At 34.9% G+C, this 27682-nt stretch overlaps 2 protein-coding genes across 2 annotated transcripts; one reads left to right on the top strand and one right to left on the bottom strand.

Annotated features, from left to right (window-relative positions):
- Positions 1-1708: 1708 nt before the first annotated feature.
- Positions 1709-8395, top strand: LOC144446466 (uncharacterized). The gene is made up of 6 exons (XM_078136233.1): positions 1709-1835; positions 3398-3430; positions 3592-3642; positions 4139-4218; positions 5526-5706; positions 7671-8395. The coding sequence occupies exons 1-6, from the start codon at positions 1733-1735 to the stop codon at positions 7715-7717; spliced, it is 495 nt and encodes a 164-aa protein (XP_077992359.1). The 5' UTR covers positions 1709-1732; the 3' UTR covers positions 7718-8395.
- Positions 8036-27628, bottom strand: LOC144446465 (uncharacterized). Its single transcript, XM_078136232.1, has 5 exons — positions 27508-27628; positions 17924-18017; positions 16531-16698; positions 15801-16098; positions 8036-15263 (listed from the first exon to the last, which is right to left on the bottom strand). Exons 1-5 carry the CDS (start codon positions 27577-27579, stop codon positions 14996-14998), a joined length of 900 nt encoding a protein of 299 aa, XP_077992358.1. The 5' UTR covers positions 27580-27628; the 3' UTR covers positions 8036-14995.
- Positions 27629-27682: the final 54 nt, after the last annotated feature.

Raw genomic sequence — 27682 nt, 5'->3', positions numbered from 1 at the left:
GGCGAATTTGCTCACCGACTACGTGGCAAGGTCACGTGACGTTGCACAGTCGAGCTGACTAACTTGTCACATTATCAGGACTGCTACCTTCCGAGAGATGTTGGGATATGTACCTGGAAACTATCTAATTTAATTCTCAACTAGTACTACACATATTACACGTATATATATTTCCACTGGTAGGGGAGTGGACCAAAGCTATGGAGTGGCCTTGCTCAAAATGAAAGGCCAATGCATAACATTTTTGTTTGTACACATACTGGTTGGGTAGATGAGGATTAAAAATATGCACCGTGCGCTTTACAATTAACCACACGACTGTAAAAATGAAGTGTTAGTAACATCCATGATCGGCCCGATTGACACGTAGTTTACCTGTGTGCCGTTTGAACCACTTTTACCCTGAGGAAGGTCTTCTGTGAAAGACCGAAACGTCGGAAAAATAAAGAATTTTAACTCTTGGAAACTGGTCTCTTGGTTTTATTCCTATATCATCAAGCATCTTCAAGAACTGTTTCCGAATATAACACCTGGGACCCGCTCAATATTATAGTTGGACTGATACTCTGAAATTTCCAAATTATCTGTTAGTATAGTTCAATGCAGCGTCGATATTCTTGGTCTCTAAAAAAAACTTTATTCGAAACATTTTAGATCCGAAATAAGAATTTACGTACAAACCAATTGCGAACAGTTTTTAAAAGCCCAAAGCGTGATTTATAAATTAGGAACAGAACGTGGAAAGTTGTCAATTTAACTATACTTGTATTCCAACCTCAGTCGTAACAGCGTTGACGTATTATATACTAGTATTGTCTTTGTTCGTAGACTGTTGTTCTTTTGGGTCGCGGGGGGGGGGGGGGGCTGGTGATCGATCACGCGTTTCAAAACTTGAAACCATGATCAAGTCGATAGCGTCAATGTGCTAGTCGTTTGCATCTCGCAGTACCAGAGCCGACTGTTTTCAAAGATGACAAATTAACACTTGCATTTGTGTACATGCGTCATTTCCTAAAAGGAAGTTTGGCCTGAAAATACCCTTGAAGATTAAATCCTCGTCCATATATAGTAAAGTAGAGTGACAGATCAGCCGTTGGTGGCGCTCTTAAAAAATTATAAGGGATGACGATATCATGCCCCGGGGAATGTACAGGTATTTCACAGGCTAGTTTAAAAGCATTTACAGGCGAGGTCACCAGTATGAGCTTGTCATTTGATAACTGCCTGAAAGGTATTCTCACTCTTGTTTGCACCTCTATCCCTAAAAAGTGACGATTGATATGAATGGGCTGCGACACGTACACATTACCCCCATTACTTTACTGAGAGTAACAAATACCTTTTGCGTTGTATCTCCTTAGGCCTTTCCATAAATGTCATGTTTAATGTTATGACTGTACTGTACTGGTCTCTTGTCGTTTATGTTGCAAGTGCAGTGTAGTTTGTCTCGGGTACCAACTTTTGTTCCATTGTCTGTTTGTATCGACTTATCTTTTGCCACAAAAGTTAGCATATATGGCCGTGATCTGTCGATATCGAGGAGAAAACATTTCTCCAATGCCAATATGACACAATAAACTAATTCTCACCAAACTAAGGTCAAGAGGAGAATGGGGGAGGGAAGCCCAAAAAAATGGGGGTGCGCTACACATCGCCGGTCAAAGGTCATATACCGTCTCACGCTGCGCAAACTCTGTTGGCATTGAACACGCAATTACATTACGTTTGTAAAATGTTACGGTACGTTTTACTACTAGTAGTACAGCTGTCGATAGTGATATTAACATTGTCGTGTCAGCCACCAGACTGTGATAGACCTGACTGTGGCACTTGCGGTGAGTTACGAGGCTATATTTTTTTTTAATTTGTTTTGTGAACGATCGAGACGGTCAGTCTTGGATCTTGTTTGCCGAAAGTGTACAGGACGCGATTCTAACATAAGTCAGAATCGAGTCCCGACTTACTCCGTCTGCAAGCAGGACTAGTCAGGTGTGGGGTATCTAACCCAGCCCTTTATGGCCCTCAGTCAGCAGTGGATTGTCACATCAAATATCGAAATGCAAAAGTCACTGACGAGGGTGATGGCAGGAATGCGCACAGCGTCGTTTTGCAATGTCGTCTGGTGTGTGCATGGAGATATGAAAGACGACAATAGTTAAAAACGTAACATGTAACGTTGGAGTGACCATATTTTTTTCGTGTTACCCAAATTTTCAGTTCCGACGTCAAAAAAATTTTGCTTGCCCTCTATTTTCCGGAACAGGCAAGAATAGCAACGACACTTGTTCACAAACAGAGCATTTCTTTCATGATGGAAGATATTCAAGTAGGTGGACTGAGAACCTGCCAAATGTGTAGAGAAGCTGGGAAAGGGCTTGTTACCAGGAATCTAGTGAAAAGAAGATAGAGAGGAGGAAAAGGAGAGAGCAGAGAAACATGGAAAATGTTATTTTTTGGTTTTTTTAATCACCTGACTGACTCGTACTCATCGTTGCTATGTAAATGTAATGAGAAACATGAACAAAAATAGGGTCACCCTTAAATACAACCTCGCATGCAGAGAGAAAATAAAGAGGTGACATTTTGTGAACTATTAAATGGTCATAATGGTCTTTGGTTTCTATGGAAAATATAATTTCATTTTGAACAAATACATGACATTGTGTACAACAAATTGAAAAAATATTACCCACACAGTGATTTTACTATATTTTGCTAAGGGCTGTAAGTAGTTAAAATCTAACTGAGTTCACCTGTAAATTTTACCAGGGTTCCCCACCAATATGATAAAATGCACTGGAAAGTGTTGTCAGTTTTACCATATTCCACAGTTTTGTCTACACTCACTGTACACCACACTCAAGTACACACTATTCACAATACAATAAATACAGGAGGAAGCACACATTTTCAATATTCTGCAAGTGTGTTTTGCAATGTGGACAACAAGGAATATTTGGCTGTTCAGTAATAACTTGTGATAGATTTAAGTTTGTTCATTGACAACGATTCCTCCCCCCCAAAAAACAACAACAACAAAACAAAACAACAACAACCAAAGAAACAAACAAGAACCAATGCCAACGACGTCGCTGCTGCCAACAACAACAACAACATATTGCATAATATTCTACTATTCTATCTAGGTACAATAACTAAATCAGTACAAGAAAAGTGCATAGATGCATTTACATTTTCTATGTCAATAACCTCACAACATGGTTTATCACATCGAAGGCACCACTATCACCCACCTCTTGTAGTCTACCATGGCGAACAACAACTTGCATAACTTTAATTTGTGTCTATCTTAGTAAACTGAGACTTTGATTGCCAGAGTGGTAAATAAATAACTGACCATACAAAGTCTCTCACAGACTCTCTATTTTTTCCACAGGTAATGCCTGCTGTACTCTAGACTTCTACTTTGGTAAGTGAGAATTCATTTTGAATGAAAATTCATGATTTCATCATCATCAGCCAAGCCCAAACATCATAAAGATCGCCCTCTATAGTTTGAGACTGTCATTGAATTAATTTTGACTGATCGTGATCAATTATGACGAACCAGTGTCTGTTATTTCATTGCAGAAAAACAACCAGAAGACATGTACACCAGCATTGTCACAAATTTACAAGAAGGTGATATGAAGGTTTCGAATTATTTGAATTATTATTTTTTCATTTAATACTGATTTGAAGTGATTTCAGGACTTTCAAGGGGCATGCACACAGGGGTACACGCACGTGCGTGCATGCGTGCATGTGTGTGTGTGCATGCATGTTCCATGTGTGTATGAGTGAAAGATAAAATTGTATATTTCCACAGAAATACATTTAGACTTTAATAGGTGATATATTCAGCCTGGGATCATAAACCGAATATAAATCAAATGTAAATCAAAGATTTTGTAAATAATGTACAATAAAAAGATTATAATATTTACATCAACAACTACATGTAGGAAAAGAGAGTCTCCTTGCTTGATGTAGATAAAGAAACATTGAATGTAAATTTATGCTACTACAATAAAGAAGGATTAAATGTTATGATTTATCCCAAGTGTCAAGTTTGCAATTCTGTCATTATGTTGTATCATTAAAGTGAATCGTGATGTAATTATTGTATTTTAACCAGGTGGACCTGATGGCCGTTACTCATTTGTTGCAGGATCTGATCTCAGAAAGTACAATGTATCAGCTCAGTTCTTACTTCAGGTGATTTGTATTTGTTTATTCGTCTACAAAATGTAGTGAGAAGAGGTTTAATTTTTTACTGTGTTTTTATAAAGCTGCAATGTAGGCTGTAAGGTATACTGTTGAAAAATAAATTATAAACGTACAGCTAAGATGGGCAAGTCACTGTCAGACGGTGATTATTTTGAGGTGACTGTTTGGCAAGTACATCTGTTCAGTTACATTTTGTATCATACCATTAACATTAGGATAATAGTCCCTCATAAGGTCCATGAGTCCTTACATAGATAAACTTTATCCCAAAACTTCTGACTTAATTGCCCCTCTAATAAGAAAGAAAAGGAACCTACACATGTTAATACAAGTTCTTATGATTTTATTAAAGTGGCAATGATTTCGTAAAACTGAAAACTGATATACTCAGAAAGGGTCATTGACCTCTAATGTTCAACAGGAAATAGAGTACGTGGCACTATTACAGTCATGGTTTAGTCAGAGCTGTTGATTGTGGTTTAGTCTAGTTTCCTATACGTGTTATGATCACTATGATCATCTCCACCGTATAGTCAAACTGGTTACTCTAACATAAGATTCTGAGCTCCCCCCCCCCCCACAGCAAGAGTTTAATGGTATTGAACCTTTCACCTAAATGTCAAAACAGCTGTACTAATTGAATATTAATGAGCAATTGTCTGAATGTAGTCACCAATTACACCTTCTTGTCAGTTTGTGGTGGATTACTAGTAGCCCCATCTACACGGCACTAAAAATCCTACCTGAGGTAGGATTCAGGATAGTTTGAAGCGCGTGTAGACGCAAACGCATCCTGAACCTGTCCTGAAACCGTCCTGACTTAGGACACCTTTGAGAGGTTTCCTGAAACCCTCCTGACTTCGTCCTATAGTACTGTCAGGACGGAACGCGCGACATCTACACTGTAACCTTCCTACGTGTAGACACAAATCTATCCTACCTCAGGTAGGACTTGGGACTGCCTCAGGTAGGACGACCTACGTGTAGATGGGGCTACTGACATGCGCTGTTCACCATTGCCCCAGTCGGCGGTTTAGCCAGATTTGCAGTGAAATTTGTCAGTTTGACTATACATGGAGAGGAAAATGATTTTGTCAAAAACGTTGACAGGTAAAGGACTTGACAATGTTTAGTTGTGGTTGGGATCTCAGGATTTGAACTTTGACTACAGTAGTAAGAATCCACCATTGACATTTACTTCAATTTTACAAAACAAGATGCCAAACTTTGATATTTAGATTTTTAGGAAGAGTTTATTTTTCTTCTTTTTTTCTTATAACTTTTTTTTTTCACAGGGTCAGCACATGACACTTGTTCATCAGTACATTGATACAATGAATATGGCATTTTATTACGGAGATGATGGGAAAAGAATGGGTACATTATTACATGCATTCTCCATATCCAATATTGCTGGAGCACTGTGCGATGCTGGTCAGAATTACAAAAATTTAGTGGGATTTGTCAAGGCACTCGGTAAGAGAAATAGCTTCCCATCATGAACATTATGAAAGTTACAGATCAAAATTTGTAAACTGTGGTCTGTATCAGTAGATTAAGTACTCCGTCATATTGAAATACAGAGGGAGGGGGTGGGGCATCATCTATGTAGAAATATTACAAATCTGTAGATGTGCACATTGGCTGGGTAGATATTTAGAAGTTCGCCCTCTAGTGGTAGGAATTAACAAACGCCTTATAAACTATTGATGCCAAAACTGCACCAATGATCAATGTTGATCTTTTTCCAAGAAGTGAGTTTGCAAAACTTTCATCTACTGATACTCTTGAAGACTGACTTGTATTTCCTCTGACAATCCATCATCTGGTCTGATACATGCAGCCCATCTGAAGAATATCATTAACTCCTGGGAGACTACATGATATGTTTGAAGGTACATGTAGATCATATGAATTACACATCACTAAAGTAAGTGATGTTGATAACCAAGTAAATTGAAGACAAACCGATGATGTCATAGTCCGTGAAACCATTACTACTTATATACCACCACAGAGGGCGCTGTCTACTCAGGAATGTGGTCAGGGGACATTGTCTTTGATACAATTTTGTACACATATGGCGTGAAAAGTCAATGAACTACAGTACAGTCACCCATCAGAGACAGCCTTGTTGAGCGATCACATGGTGGGTACTTAAACTCTGCGACTTGTTTGATGGTTTGATGGGATATTATCCCATCAGATAAGTAGCTCAGAGTCAAAAACTGAAAAATTGCTACAAATATACTGCACCATTATATTTCTGTTTGCTGGTATCTTTTAACCCAAAAATGAAATCCACATAGATAGAGCTACTTTTCCTAAAACCTTATATATTTGTGTATAATATATATTCACATAGGTTGAAACATTTAATTGGGTTTGGGATAGCCATACAGTGTTTTTAGCTAAGGTCTAGGAACCCATGTCGGAAATGCTCTGTAAAACCATGGATGTATTATCTCACTAATACATCCATGGTAAAACCAAATTACGGATAACCCGAGTTCATCAATAGGCAAGTCGGGTTGTTGACAATCTCTAAATCTGTTTGCAATGTCAATTGTAATAGGATTATAAAAGTTATAACAGCTGATAACGTCCCTTGACTCAAACGATTCACTCCTTGAAAGTAACCTTGCACTCGGAACTACAGTTTTTCTCGTTCCCTAGTTAGTTAAAGAATTTTTTGAAAAATTAAGCACAGAGATACTTAAATAGCAAATTCCCATATCTGATGTCCATATACCACATGTAACATCGTCAATGTATGGTGCACGATGTATCCTAATGTTATGATTGCGATCGGATTGTGACCTTTCACCCAAGCCAAATCGTGACCTTTCACCCAAGCCAGTTGTGCCTTGCGGCGGAGTAACACACTCACTAATACTTGCACACATTCGGTCGACAGCATTTCAGTCTTGACCTAGTATAGTACCTGTACCAGCAACGACTCAGGCTTATCAGATGTAATTACAAAAAGCAAACACTTAGTTATGGTAATGAGCTGATAAGGATTGATAAGAAAGTGCAAGAATTGCACTTTGCTGGTAAAGGCGATGTTCCCCTCATCATGCCCAGTAACAGCAAGGGTGAAATCTGATAAAACTGGCATAGTTTCCCATACATTTTACCATAATATTTGTGAGGAACCCTGGTAAAATGGCAGGAGAACTCGGGTAGATTGATTTTACCTCTTAAACGCCTTAACAAAAACACTCCCATGCTAACCACATACATAATGTATCACCTTGTGTGATTGGTCCAAAATACTATTAATATTTGGTGCATGATTCATTTGATTGTCCCTTTAAATTTGTCCATTCAAAATGTTTTGCCTCAAATTCTTCCAATGAAAATTTCTAGTTTCAATAATGTTTTGATATCACTATGCTGCATAATATTGTATGTTATTTTCTTATCTTCATTCACAGGTGTTAGCTTTTCAGAAAAGCTTGTCAGTGGATGTCCAAAACAGTAGCAGGGACCTCCCAACTATAATTGAAGTCCTGGACAATATTCCTGAGCTAATTAATATTCATGATATAGTTAGCATAATAATATATGCATAGTAATGAAGAAGAACAAAGGGTTGCTATATATGACTTTCATACATGTATAACCACAGGGTGTCTTCAGAAGGAACTCAGGCCAGCTTTGAATATCTTCCTGCTCATTATTTCAAAGTGTCATTCTCCTCAGATGTGTTAACTTACATGTATTTTCAGTGGCAGGTGTGATAATTAGTATTTACTTAGTAATGTCCAAGAACAATAGAATATTTTGTAGTGGCTGGCAGTGGCTATTTTAGATGCAGGATGGAGCCCATCCACTACAGATCACCATGAGGAGTTCCTCCGAGTGGCTGTCAACTCCTCACTCATGCAAGTCATCAATCAGGCTGAGTCATGACAAAACAGAAAGTTCATACCAGAGAGACAACATAATATTTGTGGTTTTTTATTCACTTTTTTTTTACTTAACTTTCATCAGTAACTTAATGTACGGAATAATGCTGAGCTCACAATCACCATCTACAAAGTGCATATTAAACAGTTAGCAAACTCAAAACCTCCCAAGATGGTATATAATTTTTTTTTGTCTTCTAAAATTGCAGTCTTTCAATAATAAATAAATATTCAAAATACAAAATGCTGTTCATGTAAGTCTTTTAAACACAAGGTATGTCATTTAATAAACTTCTTGACAAGCTATTTGCTTATAAATACAGACTCATACTCCATGTAGAAATAAAAGTTACGCAAAAGAAAAAGAAATGTTGTGTTAAACACATACATTATAACATTCAAGATATCATTGACTCGTTACTCCATCTTAAATAATGATAATGTCATAATATTATATTAAGTGTGAACAATATGTGCATGGACGACTTTTGATTTAGAAGTAGATCATCTAGTCTGTATCATGCGACAACTGGTGAAAATGTTGGCCTCAACTAATATTACTATCCCTTGGTTAATCTCTATGCCTCTGTAAGATTTGAAAAATTAACACTAACCACATTGATAGAGGTGATGAGAACTGGTGTAAAAATGGCATCTTCTTTCCATCTGGTTGAACTAAATTGTTAATTGGTTCAACAATTTGTCAATATTTCAGTACAAATTTAACCCCCAAAAATTGTGTACTTTTTGCTGATGACGTATTCTACATCTGATTTGGCTAGCTTCTCTCAGATCTCAACTATAGTTGCGTATACATATAAAAGGGCAAAAGAGTTGTACATTGTTGTTTTTGTGTGTAATCAGGATATAAACATAAACTTATGTAAAATGGGGATAACAGATGAAATCACTCTGTTTGACATTATAACAACATCATAGGGTGGGATCAGTCATTCAAAATATTTCTCAGTTGAACCCACTTCCTTGTTATACAAGAGAAGAGGCAACAATATAATTCAAAATTCTCAAGTCTCTCCTCACAAGGATGCAAACTTTTCACTCAACTTATGAAAGTGCAAAACAAATTATAAACATAATATCAAAACTCTCTCTTTGGATTGAGCCACCATTCTCAAATATCACTACAAACAGAAAACATATGTGACTCTGAAATGTAAAAAAAAAAAGAAAATTAAAAAATCTGCACATCTTTATTAAGTGATTTACCATGAAGAGAGAGAAACTCAATATTTTTCATTCAGAACACAGTTACACTTAATTATAAATCAAAAGTATCAAAAATCTGCGCTGTGCCTTGTTAGGTCAGTGCAACAATGGCAGTATTCAAATGAGATTCTTCAATTACTTTTAATCCAATGGCAAGAAATGTGAGACAATTATGGCACAATGTTTTTTGAGGAAATGATGAGAAAATGTTGTGAAAGTGACTGATATTGGTAACTTTCACTCATTCTCTGATTCCAAACTTGCAAGAAATGTGTAAACAACGTGATAAATCTTGGGTACTTGAAATGAGATACCGACACCTATTGGGATTATACTTTCCTGGTATGACTGAAACACACTTGTCCTGTTTTACCAGTCAAACCAAATGAACATTCAGATTAGTATTGGAGACATTTAGAGTTCAAGGCCAGATTTGCTATCAGATCATTGGGCACTTTCCTGGCACAACTGCAAAACCATTTCCTTATTTTACCAGTCAAACAAAATGGAGATTCAGATTAGGCTTTGAGATGTTGAAGTTCAGGGTCAGATTGCCATAGTGAGTGACCATGGTTATTCCTAACTTTATCATTCGGCACTTTCCTGAGATAACTGAAAAACAATGGCCCTGTTTTACAGGTCAAATCAAATGAACAATAGTGTGACGTTGTGATTAGAATTGTTAAATTTCATAGTCAAAGTTCAGGGCCAGATTGCAATAGTGACCATGGTCATTCCTAACTTCCTCCAATTCAATTCCTTAAACACAGTGTCCTTCATGTTGTCACAACGTGCTGGTATCTCATCAAATTTGCAGAACTTAAACAATATCTTGTATTTGACTGAAAAATCATACTACTGGTAATTGCAATACTTAAAGGTATTTGCAGTGCACACATCTATTTACACAGACTCCACCATTCATTTAACCAGTGGAATGCATTGAAGGCTGAAAAAACTTAGTAAAAAAAAACTTTCAACAAAACTTCGAAATATATGGCAAAAGCTCATCCAACATTTCCAGAAATGGATGCAATACATACATTCTCTTGATTTTCTTTATAAACAAGTTAAAAATTTCGAAATAATTTGGCTGCAAGATTAATGAAATGGATAGTTTGTATTTGGATCAGGGGCTCTGAGCAAAGACAATTAAAGTAATCATGCTGTGTGACATTCTAGTTCTCTTTCTAAACTCTGGACAAATGCCACAGTATTTTTTTTTTCTGCTGACACAATACATGTATTTGATTTCATCCCTTGGTTTGGCAGTTTTGTAAATGTCTCTCTGCGTGTAGTCTTTCCTGACAAACAGTTCAACAACTTCGGGTATGTTGTTGATTGACTCAATGAGATCTAAATCTGTAGGTGTAACACACTAAATTGAATCTTAAATGTAAGAGATACTTGTTGGGGGAGACCGCAGTGACTCAATAGTTGCATTTTATGATGGGAGATTTTCTCTTGCGCATTGTTCTACATTCTGCATGATGAACCCAATGTAATGCCATGGTGCAAACCACTGTGACCTAGTGCGTCAAAAATAATTATATAAAGGAGGACGAAGCGAGATATAACAGGTTCCTTCAAGCCTAACCCTGGTTTGAGTACAAATGTATAATGAATGAGTGCAAATGTATATTGAAAATATGAGATGGGAATCTCTCCACCAAATAAGGCAAGAATGACATTAAGTATTTTATAACAGATTTGAAAAATGTGTACCTCAAAATACAAGTTATTTTATCACGTTAATGTGAATATGAATTTTTTATTTCATGCTGTAAAATGATTGTTTGTCCCATTGTGTATCTATCTAGCTATCACATTTTGTGATATAGATTATGATGAATTGAGTTCTTTAATTATTTCCAAATATCTTGGGTCCAAAATTAATCATAGAATTCATCGTAGTTAGCAGTGCATATATTCTCGTTATAAACTGAATCAAATCTAATAAAACTTGCATGTATTTCTATTTTAATTGGCACAGAAGCCAATTTTGGCAAGCTGAATAACAGCGTGTCATATATGTGGTATACCCAAGCCTGTTTTGTAACTCAAACAAAATATGAGAGATGTGTAACATTGTTTGTTGAGGATATCAGGGTTACAGCTAGCTTTAGTCGATAACATTATTGTTAGATATGTAATCCATTGTAAAAATGTAAGAACATAGAAAGCTGGGTCATGGTGTGTGTCCGGAAAGCCAGGGTGATAGTGCCCTTCAGATGTGCCCCAGTTTTAAAGTTATATTTAAAGTACAGAACATATATATGTTAAAAATTATCAAGTCAGATCAGTCATACTGTACTATAATTAATCAAGATGTGTCACTGTGTATGAGTACTGTCTCATGAGTATCACCTCTGTTGTTACACTCATCTAACAAATTGTCCATTTGTGTACATAGATACAATATATCATGTGAGATACAAATTAGCGACTACATAATCAACACTAGTGTTATATGTGGTTCAAACAATTTTCACTAAATATAGATATGTTTACTTCTGTTTGAGCATAATATAATGTATAACATCAGATAATGTAAGTCGAAGAATTGTATTTCATTCACATTTTTGTGTACTGAATGTGTGAATTGCAGTAAATGCCTGCCAGGCTGTTTTCAAAGATTCCATATCACAAACAAGGTTGTAGGTGGATATTTAATTTCCTACTATTGTTCAAAAAAAAAAAGAGAAAGATCTACATTGACATATCTTTGTGTTTTTATGAAAATGTCCAACAACTCTATTGCTACATGTTGGTTCTTTTATATGATTTTGTTTACACTGTTTTTTGATATTTCCCATACTTGAAGGAACCATCAGCGATCGATATTATAGACATTGAAGGCAACATGGAGACCTTTGATGAAGCCCATACATCATAAAATTGTAAGTAGAAGTCATTTAGAATGTAAATTTCAATCAAACTTCGTGGAGAGACCTGCTGCGGTGCAAACCAGTCAAAAGATTCAAAATTGTTTTTGTACTGCTGATTTAGTATGTAAATAACTTTTCAACAGAATAGCAAGCTGGCAGGCTAATGAGAGTTGAGATTTCCTGTATAAACTACTAATCCTACAAAGTAACACATGTATATACAGTACGACTGACCACACTTTCATGTTTGAGATATTCTCTAGCCCCCAGGTGATTCTTTAGATCTTACAGTGGATACATTAATTAGCATTATATTCTAACTCTTCATACGGATTAGTCCTTTTCCAAACTCTGAGTCTCTTGTCATACATACAGACTGTCATCTTATGACAGCGAAAATTGACGTTTCAACTTACTGAGATAGACATGAACTAACACTATTGTTGTGACATGTTGATATAAGCCACTGAATGGATGTTGGTTTAGTTTAATACTCACAGTAGGGTGGCATTTCTGATGACTTCCTTAACCTTACAGTGTACATTTTTTGGGACTTCCAGTGGTTCCACTATCTTGATTACAGAGTGAATATATATCCACACAACAGAGGCACTGCTGTCACCCATTGTGTAAATCTACCATATCTAACAATGATAGTTTTAGTTTGTGTCTGTCCTAAAGTTAACCAAACCTCAACTGCCACTGTAGTACTTCAACCTTATTATTAAAGAGTCTTAACTTTAAACATCTCTGAATAATTTTTAGGGACTGTATTTTCATTAACTGTACATCCTTACATCTCACTATAGATGATTGCGAGGCTGCCATAATCATATATCTATTAATAGATGTTTAATCAAATACACGTTAAATTTTTGATGAGTGAAAGGCAGTAATTTTCTTGGATAGATTATCACAAATAATCCTTTACACAAAATTTGAACGTTACTCAAGTACAACTCCCTCCTTTATATCATATTCTGAAATCAAGTGATACTGATGCTAGCTTAACTTCCTCGTGTTCCTGTGTTCCATTCAATGTAATTAAAACTTTCTTTAAAAAGCCCGCTCATGGTGCAAAACAGGTCGAAGATTCAAGCCATTTTTCTACTGAAATACTTAGCTTCAAAGTAAGTTTGAAATGAGATTCTAGCTATTAATGTATGTTGTGTCATCCTGAGTATATGCAATGTTATAGTTTCAAAGAACTTTTAACTTATAGTAAACATTGAATTAAACATGACAGATCATTTTTTTTTCCCAAGACTTTAAAGTTTCCTGATGTACTATCTACCGAAGTTAACAGTATATGGCATGTCCAACTAAAAAAAATGAAAATCTGATTTCAATGAGTTTGGTTTATACTTATTTTCTTGAAGAATATTTCCCATATACATGTAGAATTTGATCTACCAGTACTGCTAAAACAAATATCATTCACTTTTTGATACTGCTACAAAACATTTTTCTCCCTTTTGCTGATACAAAGCACAAAATTACTCCAAAAGTGTAAAAAATTTCACTTTAAAAATCAAATAATCAAAGCACTTGATATGTCTCTTGCACAATGTTTTGCTGTTTACAGTACAGTGCCTGTACTGTAAACACATGTTGCTACTTAATAACTATACGTAATAACATCAATTTTTTTATCGTTCTCCCCCCCCCCCCCAAAAAAAAAATACATCAAAGATTTTCAAAATGTTATTTAAGCAAATAAACCTGATACTTATAGTCAATCAAAAATGATATCATGTAATTATACTTCAGAAAAAAAAATACAAAAAATGATAATTTTTTTTTTGCTATATATCATTTTAGGACTTGACTGTTTTTAGATATTACGCTATCTATAGTATTTCTGAATATCTACATGTTAAGGATAGCATCTATTTCGTTCACTTTCAAGGGTAACACAAAGTGTACAAAATGTGTTCTTCTCTGAGTAGATTACATCATATATAAACTTTTAAGTTCAAGTTCAAGAAAACATCTATCTGCAACAATGCAGAATCTTAAAGCTTGTTGACCCCCGTCTACAACAAGCGAATTTGAAAATGTGAAACATGTATGACTTAGCTTTCACAATGTAAATGTCTAGAAAATCGGTGTGTTTGTCTTGTAATAATGTCCTTAAACTTACCTAATATGTACAGGAAGTCAAACTACAAAACTAGTCATTTCATCTTACATGTAAAGACAAACTTAATATCAAAGCTCAAAGTTGGTAGTAGTAGTCCATTTTACAACTGTTACTACAGAAAAACAGGATTGCCTGAGACCCTTGTATTGAAAAAATACCACAAGCATGATGCATTCTGTATAACAACATATGGCAAATCTGGGACGGGTACAAAACATTGTAATTGCACAAATACTATCGGTGACAAGCATGTTATATTAAAGCAGATGGGTTAAGCAAGACAATATGTACATGTTGGGGAAACTTTTGTGAAGAGTGGTTAACAAAAATAATTGTTATAGTTAATTCTTTGGTGGAGTTCATTTAATAAGTATCAAAATGTCTAAAAGCGTATGATGTGCACATATATACACTTGATCTGAGCAGCTTTTCCCTTTCATACAACACTCAGAAGTCCTATCGTCACCTATCTTTTTTCCACGTCACTCTCTTCACAGCTCATTCCAGCCTTGTACTCGGTTTTATCACAGCAAAAGTTTCAAGTTTTTGGGTTCAATCTTCCATGACAATATTGTTCATGTAGTCAGTACGATTCATACCCGAGCAGCTTTCGTGTTATTTCCACTGAGTTCAACAACTGTGTCCCGAAACCTTGGCACAATTGGTTCAGGTCTGTTTGATTCCGATGAATCACTGTCATTGTTATTGTTCATTTCTTGTTCCACAGCTTCTTCTGCGACCTGTGCCTCTTCCACGGAGGATCCTGTAGCTCCCAATGGAGATGCCTCATTAGAAATTGGTGAGTCAGGCAAAGGAAGTTTCACCTCACATGGTGAAATTTCAGGAGTAATTGTGGAAGACCTGTGAAAATGAATAAAACTGAAATCAAATGTCTGCATTAGTCATAGACTGTAAGATACATTATGTTCCTCCGCCCTAAACAGTCTTCTCCTGAAGGGCCTAGCCAATGCGTGAGGATGCCCTGACATGGCATACCTTACAGACTACACTAGCCTGTGATGACAAAAATTGAAAATGAAATGTTTCTCCTATTTTGCACCATTCCCAAACCTTTACCATTAGATAACTAGTCATGAATATTCAGTGTGTATCTATCTACATTGTAGATCTATCTGAGAACAGTAGAGGTGAAATAGAATGTTTCAATTTGATGTTTCTCTCTTAAAATTTAACTTAAGTGATGTCAAATCATGAATTGACTCTTCAGAACCCAATCTGTTTCCTGTAGTGATGGTCTCCTTTGGAAATCAGTTTCTCTGAGTGATATTTGGCTCCCATATGAGATATAAATAGGACATCTTCACACTGAAGTATCACCACAGGTGTGCCAATTAGATGTATAATCACACTATATACAAACTGAATCAATTAACTCACCTGTCATGTAAACTCTGTGAAGATGATCTGTCTGTGTTTGCTAGTAATGCATTTCGTATTTGTATTTCTGATGCTTGGACACCCACTTCATTCTGGCCACTGTTCTGATGAACAATAACATTGACCAGTCGCTGTGGCACTGTGTTCGAACCTTGCTGCTGTGTATTTGAAGGTGGTGATCGCTGTGAAGTGCTGGCGAGCTCTGCTTCACAGCGTAAATGTGTGTAGGGAGGTGGCGGCGTACCAAATGCGACTGTGTTACCTATTTCTGTATATGATGGCAGCTTCCATGGGGGCACTGGAACAGAACAACATATGTTCAGGATATCGATGTATAGTGGTTGAACGTGCATCTTTCAAATGGATAAACTTTCATGAAATACACTTTGTACAAAAAACATGTTTTCCTATTTATTTACACAAAGAATGAACATGTTTGCTCAGATAGCTGAGAGCTACACATAATCATTAGAGTATCTTAATACAAGATCATCACTTTGAAAGTGGTATAATGCATTAATCAGATTAAACTCTGTTTTATTAATGCCTCTAAATTTATTATACTAATGGCAATTACATATTCATATAGACGTTAATGAGTTTGGTACAAGTGGTAAGAGACTGTACATACATGTACATTCACAAGTCATTTATATGATATATCACATCCTTTATTATTGAAATATTCACATCCACTGTCACCCATATCTGATTGATGATTCACACTTACCCATCCCATCAGTAAACCAGTCATCTGTTAGAGGTGGTGAATTTTGTATAACTGTTTGAATTTCTTCAGCTTGACGACTTTGTTGTCGCATCAGTTTCCGTACCCTTCTACGCTGCCATGCACAGCATCCACCAATCAGTAGTACTATAATCCATATTACCCAAAACCCTGTTGTGAGAACTATATGTCAGTTTCTGTGGTAGATGTCAACTTTTAGACGGCCATGTTTCAATCCCAGGTCATCGCATTAGTGTTATCTTAATATAGATTACACAGGATCATTCTTTTGTTCTGTACCAATTACCAAGCAATCCTTTTGCAGACCCAGACTTTAATCTCAATCCGAATTTGGCCTTTAAAAGCCCAGTTTGGATAAGGATAATAACATGAGGGTGTGAAAACCAGTTGTCTGATGCAGCTACTGAATAAGTTGATCCAGAACAAAAGAATGATCCTATCTAATCCTTGTGGCTCCACTGATAAGATGCAAGAACCTGGGACTGAATCATGGGCCTTTATGATCAATGTACATTGTAAGCTTCCTCATGACCAATATCGGACTAGAATTACACTTTATATTAGAAATATATTAATCTTTCAGGCAGTAGAAGAAGTTTGTCCTGAACAAACTAACAATATCTAGTGGCTTTACTGATAAGATAGGCACTAATTTGAGAACACAGAATTCAAACACTGGGCTTTAAGGATTTACATTGTAAGTTTTAACTTCTAGGACAGCATCTAACCATAGACTATTAAGAGTGTTATTATTATTTTATGAACGATTTTGTCTAATTTTTCTTCTCACCAATCTGTAATTCATTTATCATTTTGAAAAGTTTTTGTGCCTATAATAACATTCTTCCTCTTGCAGCCCTAGCCTCAGAAAGAAGATTATTTCTACATGTAGAGATGTTGACGCCTTTACTGCAAATTCTACTGTCTGTGAACATTACTTATATATGTACCTTAACAATAACTTAATATACATCACTACATGAACACTACATTGTGCATTATGTCATCCATCAGCTTGGCTAAACCCAAATAGAATACATAGCTGATACTAAACAGTCACATCTGTCATTTCTGAAATGACGTCAGGCTAAGGCAGTTATTAGCATGATTTCATGGGTATCAATATTCATGGCGACAAAATCATAGTTAATATTTAAAAAGAAATCTTACTAATACTAGTTATTTTACCCAGACAATGAGGGTAAAGCATGACAAGAATATTGATATCAGGAACTGTTCTATTAGTGTGCATTGTAACAGCCATCTTGTATCGAGTTGTCATTACTATGATGTATTGGTCATTTGAGTATCTTTGTACACGTACTGTAGAGAGGGATTTTAGCACAGATACGGTACAAAATCATATTATACTCACACCAAAGTTCATAATAATAGTTACAGCACTGCCCACTGCCACAGCAGTGTCCACTTTCACACAAATAGTTCTCCCTTGTACAAAATTCTTTTGCCTGCAAAATATAAAATAAAAGAATTTTCCTTTTGATTATCAAAAGTGTGGTATTATTAAAGAACTGCCTCCAGACATACATGTAGTAATCCATACTAGCTGGTACAGACACAATCATGTATAAATCTTACATTTTCCATTCAAGTGTCAAGCCTCCGCCAACTTAGTAGTCACCCTGTGTTCGCTTTACCCTATTTATGGCTTCCATTGATTAGATATGTTCACAAGTGACTAATACATGACTAAGTCTGTAGTATTACTAGATCTACACAAACCATGTACTGTATATCAGTGTGTATGTACATATTTGAACAAATAGGAATTTTACTACAATTCTTCCATATATATTACTCTGGCACTGTGACTGTGGCGGTATTATCAACATAATGAATTCATTACTGTATCAAGAAGGGTTACATAAACCACACACAGATGTGAACAAATACTACTTTTCTTCTACTTATCATATTTTACTAGCACTCTAGCAGTATTACTATCTATACAACCAAGTACTGTATACATCACATAAATGTGAACAAATAAGAGTGAATTTGACTACAATTCCTCAATCTCTTTATATTTTACTGTCACTACTGACAGAGTCATACATGTATACATGTATGTAACCTATACAACCAAGTAACTACATGTACAATGTATGTAGTTAAGCTACCTAGCACTTGGATGTGAAAAAATACATAATTTACTTATTTTATATGCTTCAGATTGCATTTCATCTTGTAATGGCAATGAAGTGACAAAATATACAGCAACTGCCTGTGTTCCAATATTTATTGTGATGATTCTGTTTGTATTTAACTGACAATGTGGCAACAAATTAACATAAACAGCATGGTTGTGATCATATGTGAATTTCACAACAAAGTCAATTTTACACTGATGTCACAATTATGTATATGTGTCAATAAAATATACAACAATGTAACACTAACAGCAAATCAGTATTCTGCAATGAGGACACATACAATATACACATACATGTATGTCTTCATCATAATTGTGTTCATATATAACAAATTCTATTGCAGGCCTTGCTTATACAGATTAGTGTGCCTTCATGATACATGTATGTGAATTCAATACGATTTCTAAAATAAAGCATTGAATATTGTCAACAACATATACATTATCATGAAACTAAACATCATGTTGAAGTTTCACGACAGATTCAATAAATTTAAACATGACAAAAGAGACAAACAAAATGGTCATATTTCATGAAGCATCTTTCCCAGACTAACTGTCCATCATATGATTAGATTACAACCACATAAACATTATACACACTTTTCCTTGTCGTCAAGGCCAGTAAATGAAATGTATACCAAAAATGGATAGTAAAGTAGGAACATCAGATAACTACCGAACTATCAATCACTTTTTTCCCCCATTGTTCTCAATCCTGAATTAATTCATTTTAATCGAAAGCATGCATGCATACCAATTACATGTTTCTTCACTTAAGTCATGTTGCTATTTTTAATGTTTTTTTCCATTTTAAAACAATGGAATGACTCACAGTTTCATCTCCATAAACTCTGTTAAATGCGCCAAAAAAGCTTTAATTTGAAACCAAATATGAAAAAAACACCACTGACAAACTATTCTGTGTATGCACTCAATTGCACTTATGTTATTGAGGACAAGAAAACAATTTATACTGTACGTGAACCATAGTCACTGTATATTTTGACCTACATTCATATAAAAAAAAAGGCGCAAAGTTATATTCCTGTAATTTTCAATTTAGTCTCATCTAAAACCATTTTTTGATGACAGATACAAATGTAGAAAAACACATGCTATCCATAACACAATACATGCTTGGAATTTAGAAAAGATCGATGCAAAATATATGATGGTACACACATGTATGAGAACGGTGCACATGTTAATTAAATCTTGCAAACGGTATGACCTGTATTAAGTGAATCGATACCAGGGTTACATGTACATGTATCTATCACATAGACTACATGTGAGTGCGAGTTCTTACAATTTATCATTTAGCCCTACAGCTAATATGAAATATCACATTTTTCATGTTATTTTTAGAACTTTCAAGACAGCTAAAATTAGAAAATCCATTTAAACCAAAAAGTCCAGTCTACTTTAATACAAAATTACATATTAAAATGGAGATACATCCAGTGTTGATGTGTTTGTTCTATAAAATTGGCAAGATTAGATTTCTTCCTTTCTTACATTGAAGGATATGTTTAATCAGAATGAAATAAGCCAAGTCTTCATGTGCAGCATATATTAAATTTATTCAATGAATGGACAAAAATCTACTTTTGTATTATAATTTTCAAAACCTAGAAGGAAAATATATTAAAACCATGTGAAGAATAATTTATATAATTACACATACTTGTAAATATTAATTATTTTACGATAGTTGAGTTCATGATATTTTCAAACCATGATTTGTCATGCGACATACATCCTTTACACGACTTGAATAGTTAATTAATGACGCCTATATCCATTTGTACCCCGAGAAAGTGTTTACACTTTTAGAACACAGTAATTAATAATGCATGATGGCGTCATGACCATAGAGCCTTTTGGTCAGTCAAACTGCCGGGATGCAAATGGCTGTATACAATATAGTACTTATAGCTATGACATCACAGTTTAACAAGGAACACAGTTTTCCTCTACTAACATAGATGATTGATGTAACAATATAAGTTTTAACAGCTGTTTTAAAACTGTAATGTTATGATTACATGTATAGTTATTGATCAAGCATCTTATTTACATGGCAAAAAGTGTCATTGATCTGTTACTCAATAATTATGTACATTTATATTTTACACCAATATGGCTGAAAACATTAATGTTAACTCTTTTCTTCTCAAAATCATTTCCAAAATAGTGTCTATTGATGAAGCTTTATTTTCTTAGTAGAAAGTATCAATAACCTGTTACTTATTATGTATATGCATATACATGTATGTACATTTATACATGTACATTATACCAATATGGCTGAAAATGTACAAGATGTCCCTTTTTCTCCGTCTCAAAATTATTTCCCATAATGATGTCTATAGTATTGATCACCTTCTTAATATAAACTTGGTGAAAAGTGTAGCTGTTCTCTTACTTATTACCTACAACATAATAGCCATGTACATTAATTATACCAACATCCTCAACCTGATGTTATCAGGTTTCCCAGTTCAAACCTGTGAGACATTTTTTTTTTAAAAATATGACATTGGGTCAATATCTCAAAACCTATAATGTCCTGGAGTATATCATTAAATTATGTAAAATCAACAAATTTGGATATTCACATCACTTGTATAGTCAAACTATATGCTAGTTCTATATTTAGGACTGCTCAAGAAAGCCCAATAGTCATCATATTCTTAACATCATATCCACTACATTACCTTCAATTGGCTTATCTCAAAGTCTCTTGATCCAACAACTTTGAGATACAGACATGCTCTTAATCTATGCTCATTGATGGATAGCAGTTTTTCACAAACTATGCACTAGCTTATGCTAGCTGCATTAGTTGCAAGGTTGTTAGGAGGAAATGACCAAGGCCGTAGCAGCATTATGAGCTCTTCACCTTCATCAACAGATAATCCATATTGGGACAGTTATGCTCACAAACAATGTCACATCATGGTATATTTGTTGAACACATGTTTTTTTTCATTTGAGGAATCTTCTAATACACATGTAATGTATATTATTACATATGTACCAGAGATTACTTGCACTGTTGCGTGCACATACTAGTGCTAGTATTTTCACTGCAGTACAATACCGAAAACATTATTGCATACCTGCATGCAAATGAGGATGCGATTGCTCACTACACATGAAATTGAGTGATCGCTATATGATTTTTGTGATTATTATTATGGAAATTTGCCATTTCAGATAAACATATGTAATAATAACAGAACCCCATGCCACGTGAGCTCCAGTGTTGATACTCAGGGATATTTGCACTCGTGCTTGCAGTGTTTTCTGCTACACTTTTCATAAGTGTACCGGTGCAGAGAATCTTAATATATATGTATGAAGATTTTGGGTACGTGCGCAACGATTGAGATTTAGTATGACTGCTCTCGCGGTGATGCAAATACCTTTTTTTTTAATATAAAGACACTGAGAGACCATCATAATTAATGCACCTGAACTGTATCGCATGCATACCGGACCTACTATCTGTCAGTGTCAGTCATGAGCATGGTACATTTGTGGGTGCATAGGCAATGGTTGTTTCAAAGAATTGTATGAAATAAACAGCTATATGTTGTAAGTGTATTATGTTACAAGGGAAGTAATTCTAAGGGTATCAGTTATTAAAATTGATTGCAATGAAAGGGTATCTATTGCTTATATTCAAAAAATATCCTAGCTGTTACCGAGGTAGTGTTTGTGTCCACATATGTTGTATGTAAATAATTACTATTCAAGGTCTTGGCTGATGTATTCTATATTTAGTGTTGTCCTTTTGATTTTACATACCATATATCCATGGTGTAATCAGTAAAGGTTAATTTTGGGTCAGGGACAAATCATAACATTCCCAGTGCACTCAGTATTTGTCTAATTCTGTATGTGTTAAATTTTAAAGTAACTTAAAAATACTGATTACCGTGGCACAAGCTGCTCTGAAATGTTGATGTCTTAATTCACACACATTTGAAGTATTATTTAGTTGTTAAAGAGAGTTTAATGACACATGTACCCACACATACAACATTGTGTCAATGACATCACAGCACAATTATATAAGTTTATTACACTTGGTTTCAATTATCAAATTCATAAATTCTAACTTACATACAATGTAGGTGCATAGTTATTTTTGAAAGACATTCCGATCCATTTTTCACAGGGCATATTTTTCCTTCGGCACAACAAAGCTTTTGGCAATGTGTCTTTCTGGATTATAGTTCTGTATTAAAGGTGATACGTTGTTTTACCAAGGCTTCCCGCTACTTGAAAAATCAATGTGAAACAACACATGCCATGTCCTTGTTTGTAACTCAATAAATTGCAAAATATTGATCAATGTACAACATCTTTGTTATTGTACATACAATAACAAACTTTTTACACATTTTTTAGCTTTTTTGCAATGAATTAGGTTACAAACACAAGAGTCCTTTTTCAATGTTGTTTCACATCAAGCAGGAAATTGTTTTGAAAATTAAAATCCAAATGAAGTACCCAATCCTCATCCATATACATGTAGCCACTTTTAAGAGAATTAGTGCTCACCAAATAGAATCATACCGTACACAGGAGAACGTAATCTTGCTTCATATGGGGTGGATATAGAAAATATTATGTCACAGTGTATACTGCACTCATTCACAACATCATTTTATTCATGCAGGTATGGTACCTGTACGAGTATTCGCTCATAAATCCTTGTATCTAAGCAATACCTGTCTCTGTGACATACAATACAGAACCAGATCCTTGCAGTGTCAATGACCTTAAACCTAGTAAGTAGAGGTGAATATTTGGCAACAACTGGTATCCCTTAATAAAGGGAACTTGAACTCTATGTAAAGAGATACAATAAAGGTTTAAATAAGATATGCACAGTGTGGTGTGATGTTCTCCCAATGGCTATTTACATTTACAACATCATGTACAGCATACAGCTTCTACTAACCATTTACAGCCTACCTGGGCTTCTTTAGATGATGTAGTATTATCCGAGTTCTGTTACATCACGATTAATTAATATGTAAAATAGTTGCTATACTGTGACAAATTATTACAATGAATTCTTGGGTAGTTTGCATAATACACATGTAGTACGTACACGCATTATCTATTGATGAAGCTAACAAAAATTTACAAGCAATACGTCTTGCAATATATTATCAGCCGGCATACACAGAAGAAGTACATGTAAGAATATATATCAAAGTGTATATCAAATACATTTTCAAAGTGTGTATCAAATACATTTTCAAAGTGTATATCAAATACATTTTCAATTTGAATATTTCGTTTTGCAAAGAGAACAGCCAGATAGATTTAAAGAGGTGTAGCTTGAAAGTGACAAGAAAAAACAAACATATTATGATGTCTGACCAGTAGATTTGATGTACTGTTATGTCCCTCCTTTTAATACCCACTATCAATTTCTGCCGAAGCCATAACTAAATATATGTCCCAGGAGTACTCTCTCTAATAGACAAGATTCAAGGTTACCATGTCAACAAAGTAATTGAGAGTCCAAAGTAATGAGCTTTTGAAAATGAGCAAGTGTTGAAAGTGGATGGATACTATATAATGGCTAACTTCATCATATGTGCTGTACATACATTCACACACAGCAAAATGTACAATTTTGAAATATAAAAGTAAATATGATATATTATGCAATGAAGATCCTACATCATAAACATAAAACAATTAATATTATTATACCATATTTAGTTTTATATTTGAAAATTGTACATTTTGCTTTGTGTGTGTGTGTGTGTGTGTGTGTGTGTGTGCCAATGTTAACAGTGATATGTACACTGCTACATTTGATTGTGTAGCCATTTTCACCTCCAAAAATATTGAGCTTGTATTGTAATGTCCCTAGTAACGTCTCTCAAGCATGTATAAAGATGCTGAGTCAGCAGACTCTACTGCCATGTCAATATCTATAATGTGGCATGACATATTTATCCAAGTGTACTATAGGCTCTATTCAAAATTTCATTATAACACTTAGTGATATAGAGTCTAGCTAATTTACTAATGTAGTCTCTTTACAAGGAAATTTTCTAATTTACAATTATTATATTTTTGTATTCACTATGCAAGGCTACTACTGTGCTTGAAGCAATGGCAAATTTAATTTTGGAGTTCAAATAAACCAAACCAAATTGGCTTAATTTCTGAGTAAAATTAAAAAAGTGTGTGTCTCTACAAGTCTACTAAAGTTCAAAGGTGGTATTGATAAGGTAAAAAATAGTTTTAGCTCCAAGGCCTTGTATTAGAGTTTCACCACACATGAATTTGTATTTTGATGTTTTTCCCCAATATTTGTCTTCATTTCATAAAGGAAAATATGAAAACGTATCTCAAAATAGCTTGGAAATGAAATAATATATATCACTAAAATAGTTGAAAAAATAAAGATGTCACATGATCTTAAAAATAACAAATAAAAAGAGCTTAGTACTGACCTACTTATTAATAACTGGTCAAGCCATTACAATTTATTTTGTTTGTTTGAAAAATTGCTATTTTTGGTTTGAAGTTTCAACAAATAAAGTACAATCTTATCAGAAAGATTACTATGTAACCACACAAAGATAACTATTTGCTTCCCACATCAGGATTTCATAGACCCTGGATGTGAAGTTTCATATTTTACATGAATATTGTCAACTCTTTATACAAGTCATTTTGCACTGAAGAATCCTGGCAATGACAAAACACAGCTGCTTTTTGCAGTCAAATTAATCTATAGTGAAAAATAACACTTCTACATCCATCAAAAGCACACTGAGAGACACATGGGTCAGGTCAAGGAACACTCAGTCACCCTTGTAGGCTCTCTCTCAGTAACTATTTTGAAAAATGAAAATGGAGCCATTTTGCCCATTATATCAACAACATATATACAATAATGACAAAAAGCAGAAAAAAACTGAAGTTAAGTTATCTAATGCAAATATTCAATGGGTTTATTAAGACAGTGACCAGGTGCACACTGGGTCTTAAGAGCTGCTTATGTTGTGTTAACAATGAACCAGATCGTTTGATTTTCTTTGTGTATTGTCTCTCCAGTCAAGTCCAGGATCAAATCAAGTCCAGCATATTAAAAATTCATTTCCTCAATTTCAGTGTGAGCTTTCTGATTAGTATATATAGGTACGGTATCATGATTCTGTTGTTCTGAAAAGACATTTCACTCAAACAATACCTAAATACCCAATTTCTTTATAGTATGCATTTTTTTGACAATAACACCTACAAATTATTATAAAATATTGATATTGCGGTAATTGATTAATAACTAATTCATTTTAATAAATGAATAAATTAAAGCATTAAGATGAAGGTTGCTGTCCTTGCTGGATGATGTCACAACTCCCATCATCACCATGCAATGATGCATGTAGTCTTTAAGTACCACACTGCCAATATTGTCATGTTTCCTTCCTGACCCCATCAAAATAAGTTCAAAAGGAAGTGTTTGACACCCTAACCTTGCCCTATCATGCTCACAAATAACCACGAATTGAGATCAGCAATTTTGCAATTTTCTCCCTGGGAAAATCAGCTGATTCTTACTGGACAATAGCCGAAACCATTCATTTTATAAGTGGGCAACAACCTGTATTGTCATTTGGTAATTGTATGAAACCAGAATGTGATATTTCTTAAAATGTTTCTTAGAATGTTTAAATTCTATTTCATTGCACTAAATGTCTGAGACAACGGATGCCAGTATATTAGCACCATACCATGACAATACAACGTTGTTTACCTATTTTCACCATACCCCTACAGAGACAATGGTTCATTCCACGGTTCATATTGAATTTGTCGTAAACAACCTCATTCTCATATTTCATCAATGCACTGACAGCGCACATTGGCTCTGAACAGCTGATTTGCCAATCCTACATACGCGAAATAACGTGAAAAAAAAAACAAGGGCGTCAAAATGTTATTATAAAACCTGAACTAGATAATGCATATTAATATTACCATTTTAAAAACAAAACACACTACACTCGTTAACAATTTTTGTAGGTAGCTCCAAACAAAGAAACGTTTTCATTCTCGCCCTCTTTCTTTGTAGGCTTTCATAGACAAATAATTACTCTGTATAGCCTGCTTCCCTCTGACGTTATTTCGCAATATATGTTGCTAAATATTTTTTACAAGGAAACACCTACACACTTTTTTCTGCTCGGGTTAGGACATTAAAATATCGGTTTCATTCATTGAAAATTCGCCGAATTCACGAAAACACCTATGTGTGGCCTACTTCGTTTGCAGCGATAATGCTTTTTTACTTAATAAAGAATTCGTGAACTCGAAAGAGAAATTATTGTTGCCCAATTTTCCTTTATTTATTATGTTTCTAAAGGCATGATCACTGTCGAACTTTATCCCACGGGACAGAGAAACGACAGTTGATTACGAATCGAATGAACATCGCGTGCATACAATGATACATAGTCAACACATGTCAGGACAGACCTACATTTTCAATGGCCGTTTGATCAAAAAGTACAATGCATGGTGCAATATTTCCGGATAGTTTATGTAAAAGAGTGAAAATAAATATTTTCTGTTGCAAAAATGGCTTGAGCGACATTTTGAACGAACAAAGAACTCAACCATGCAAGTAAACAACGAGTTAGCTAGGGACCCGGAAGTGAAGGGGGCTGATATTTTTTTGAAAAATGGGGCTCCGAGGGTCTCTTGTGAAATTTCACATAAAGAACACTTACCTGTACATAAGTCACAGACAGCTGTACTAAAATTAATAGAAAAGTGATGAGAGATTGCTCCATGAGTCCCATTTTCACATACTCCTCGCTGCATCAATGAAATGTCTTCTGCTATTTTTCACTTGCACTGATCCAGTTTTAGCTAGCTGTCGTCTTACGAAATCACGGATGATTC

Source organism: Glandiceps talaboti, chromosome 15 (assembly GCF_964340395.1).
Source record: "Glandiceps talaboti chromosome 15, keGlaTala1.1, whole genome shotgun sequence".
In the NCBI taxonomy this organism is placed as follows: Eukaryota; Metazoa; Hemichordata; class Enteropneusta; family Spengelidae; genus Glandiceps; species Glandiceps talaboti.
The sequence above is the reverse complement of the archived record's forward strand: the minus strand, read 5'-3'. Positions and strand labels throughout refer to the sequence as shown.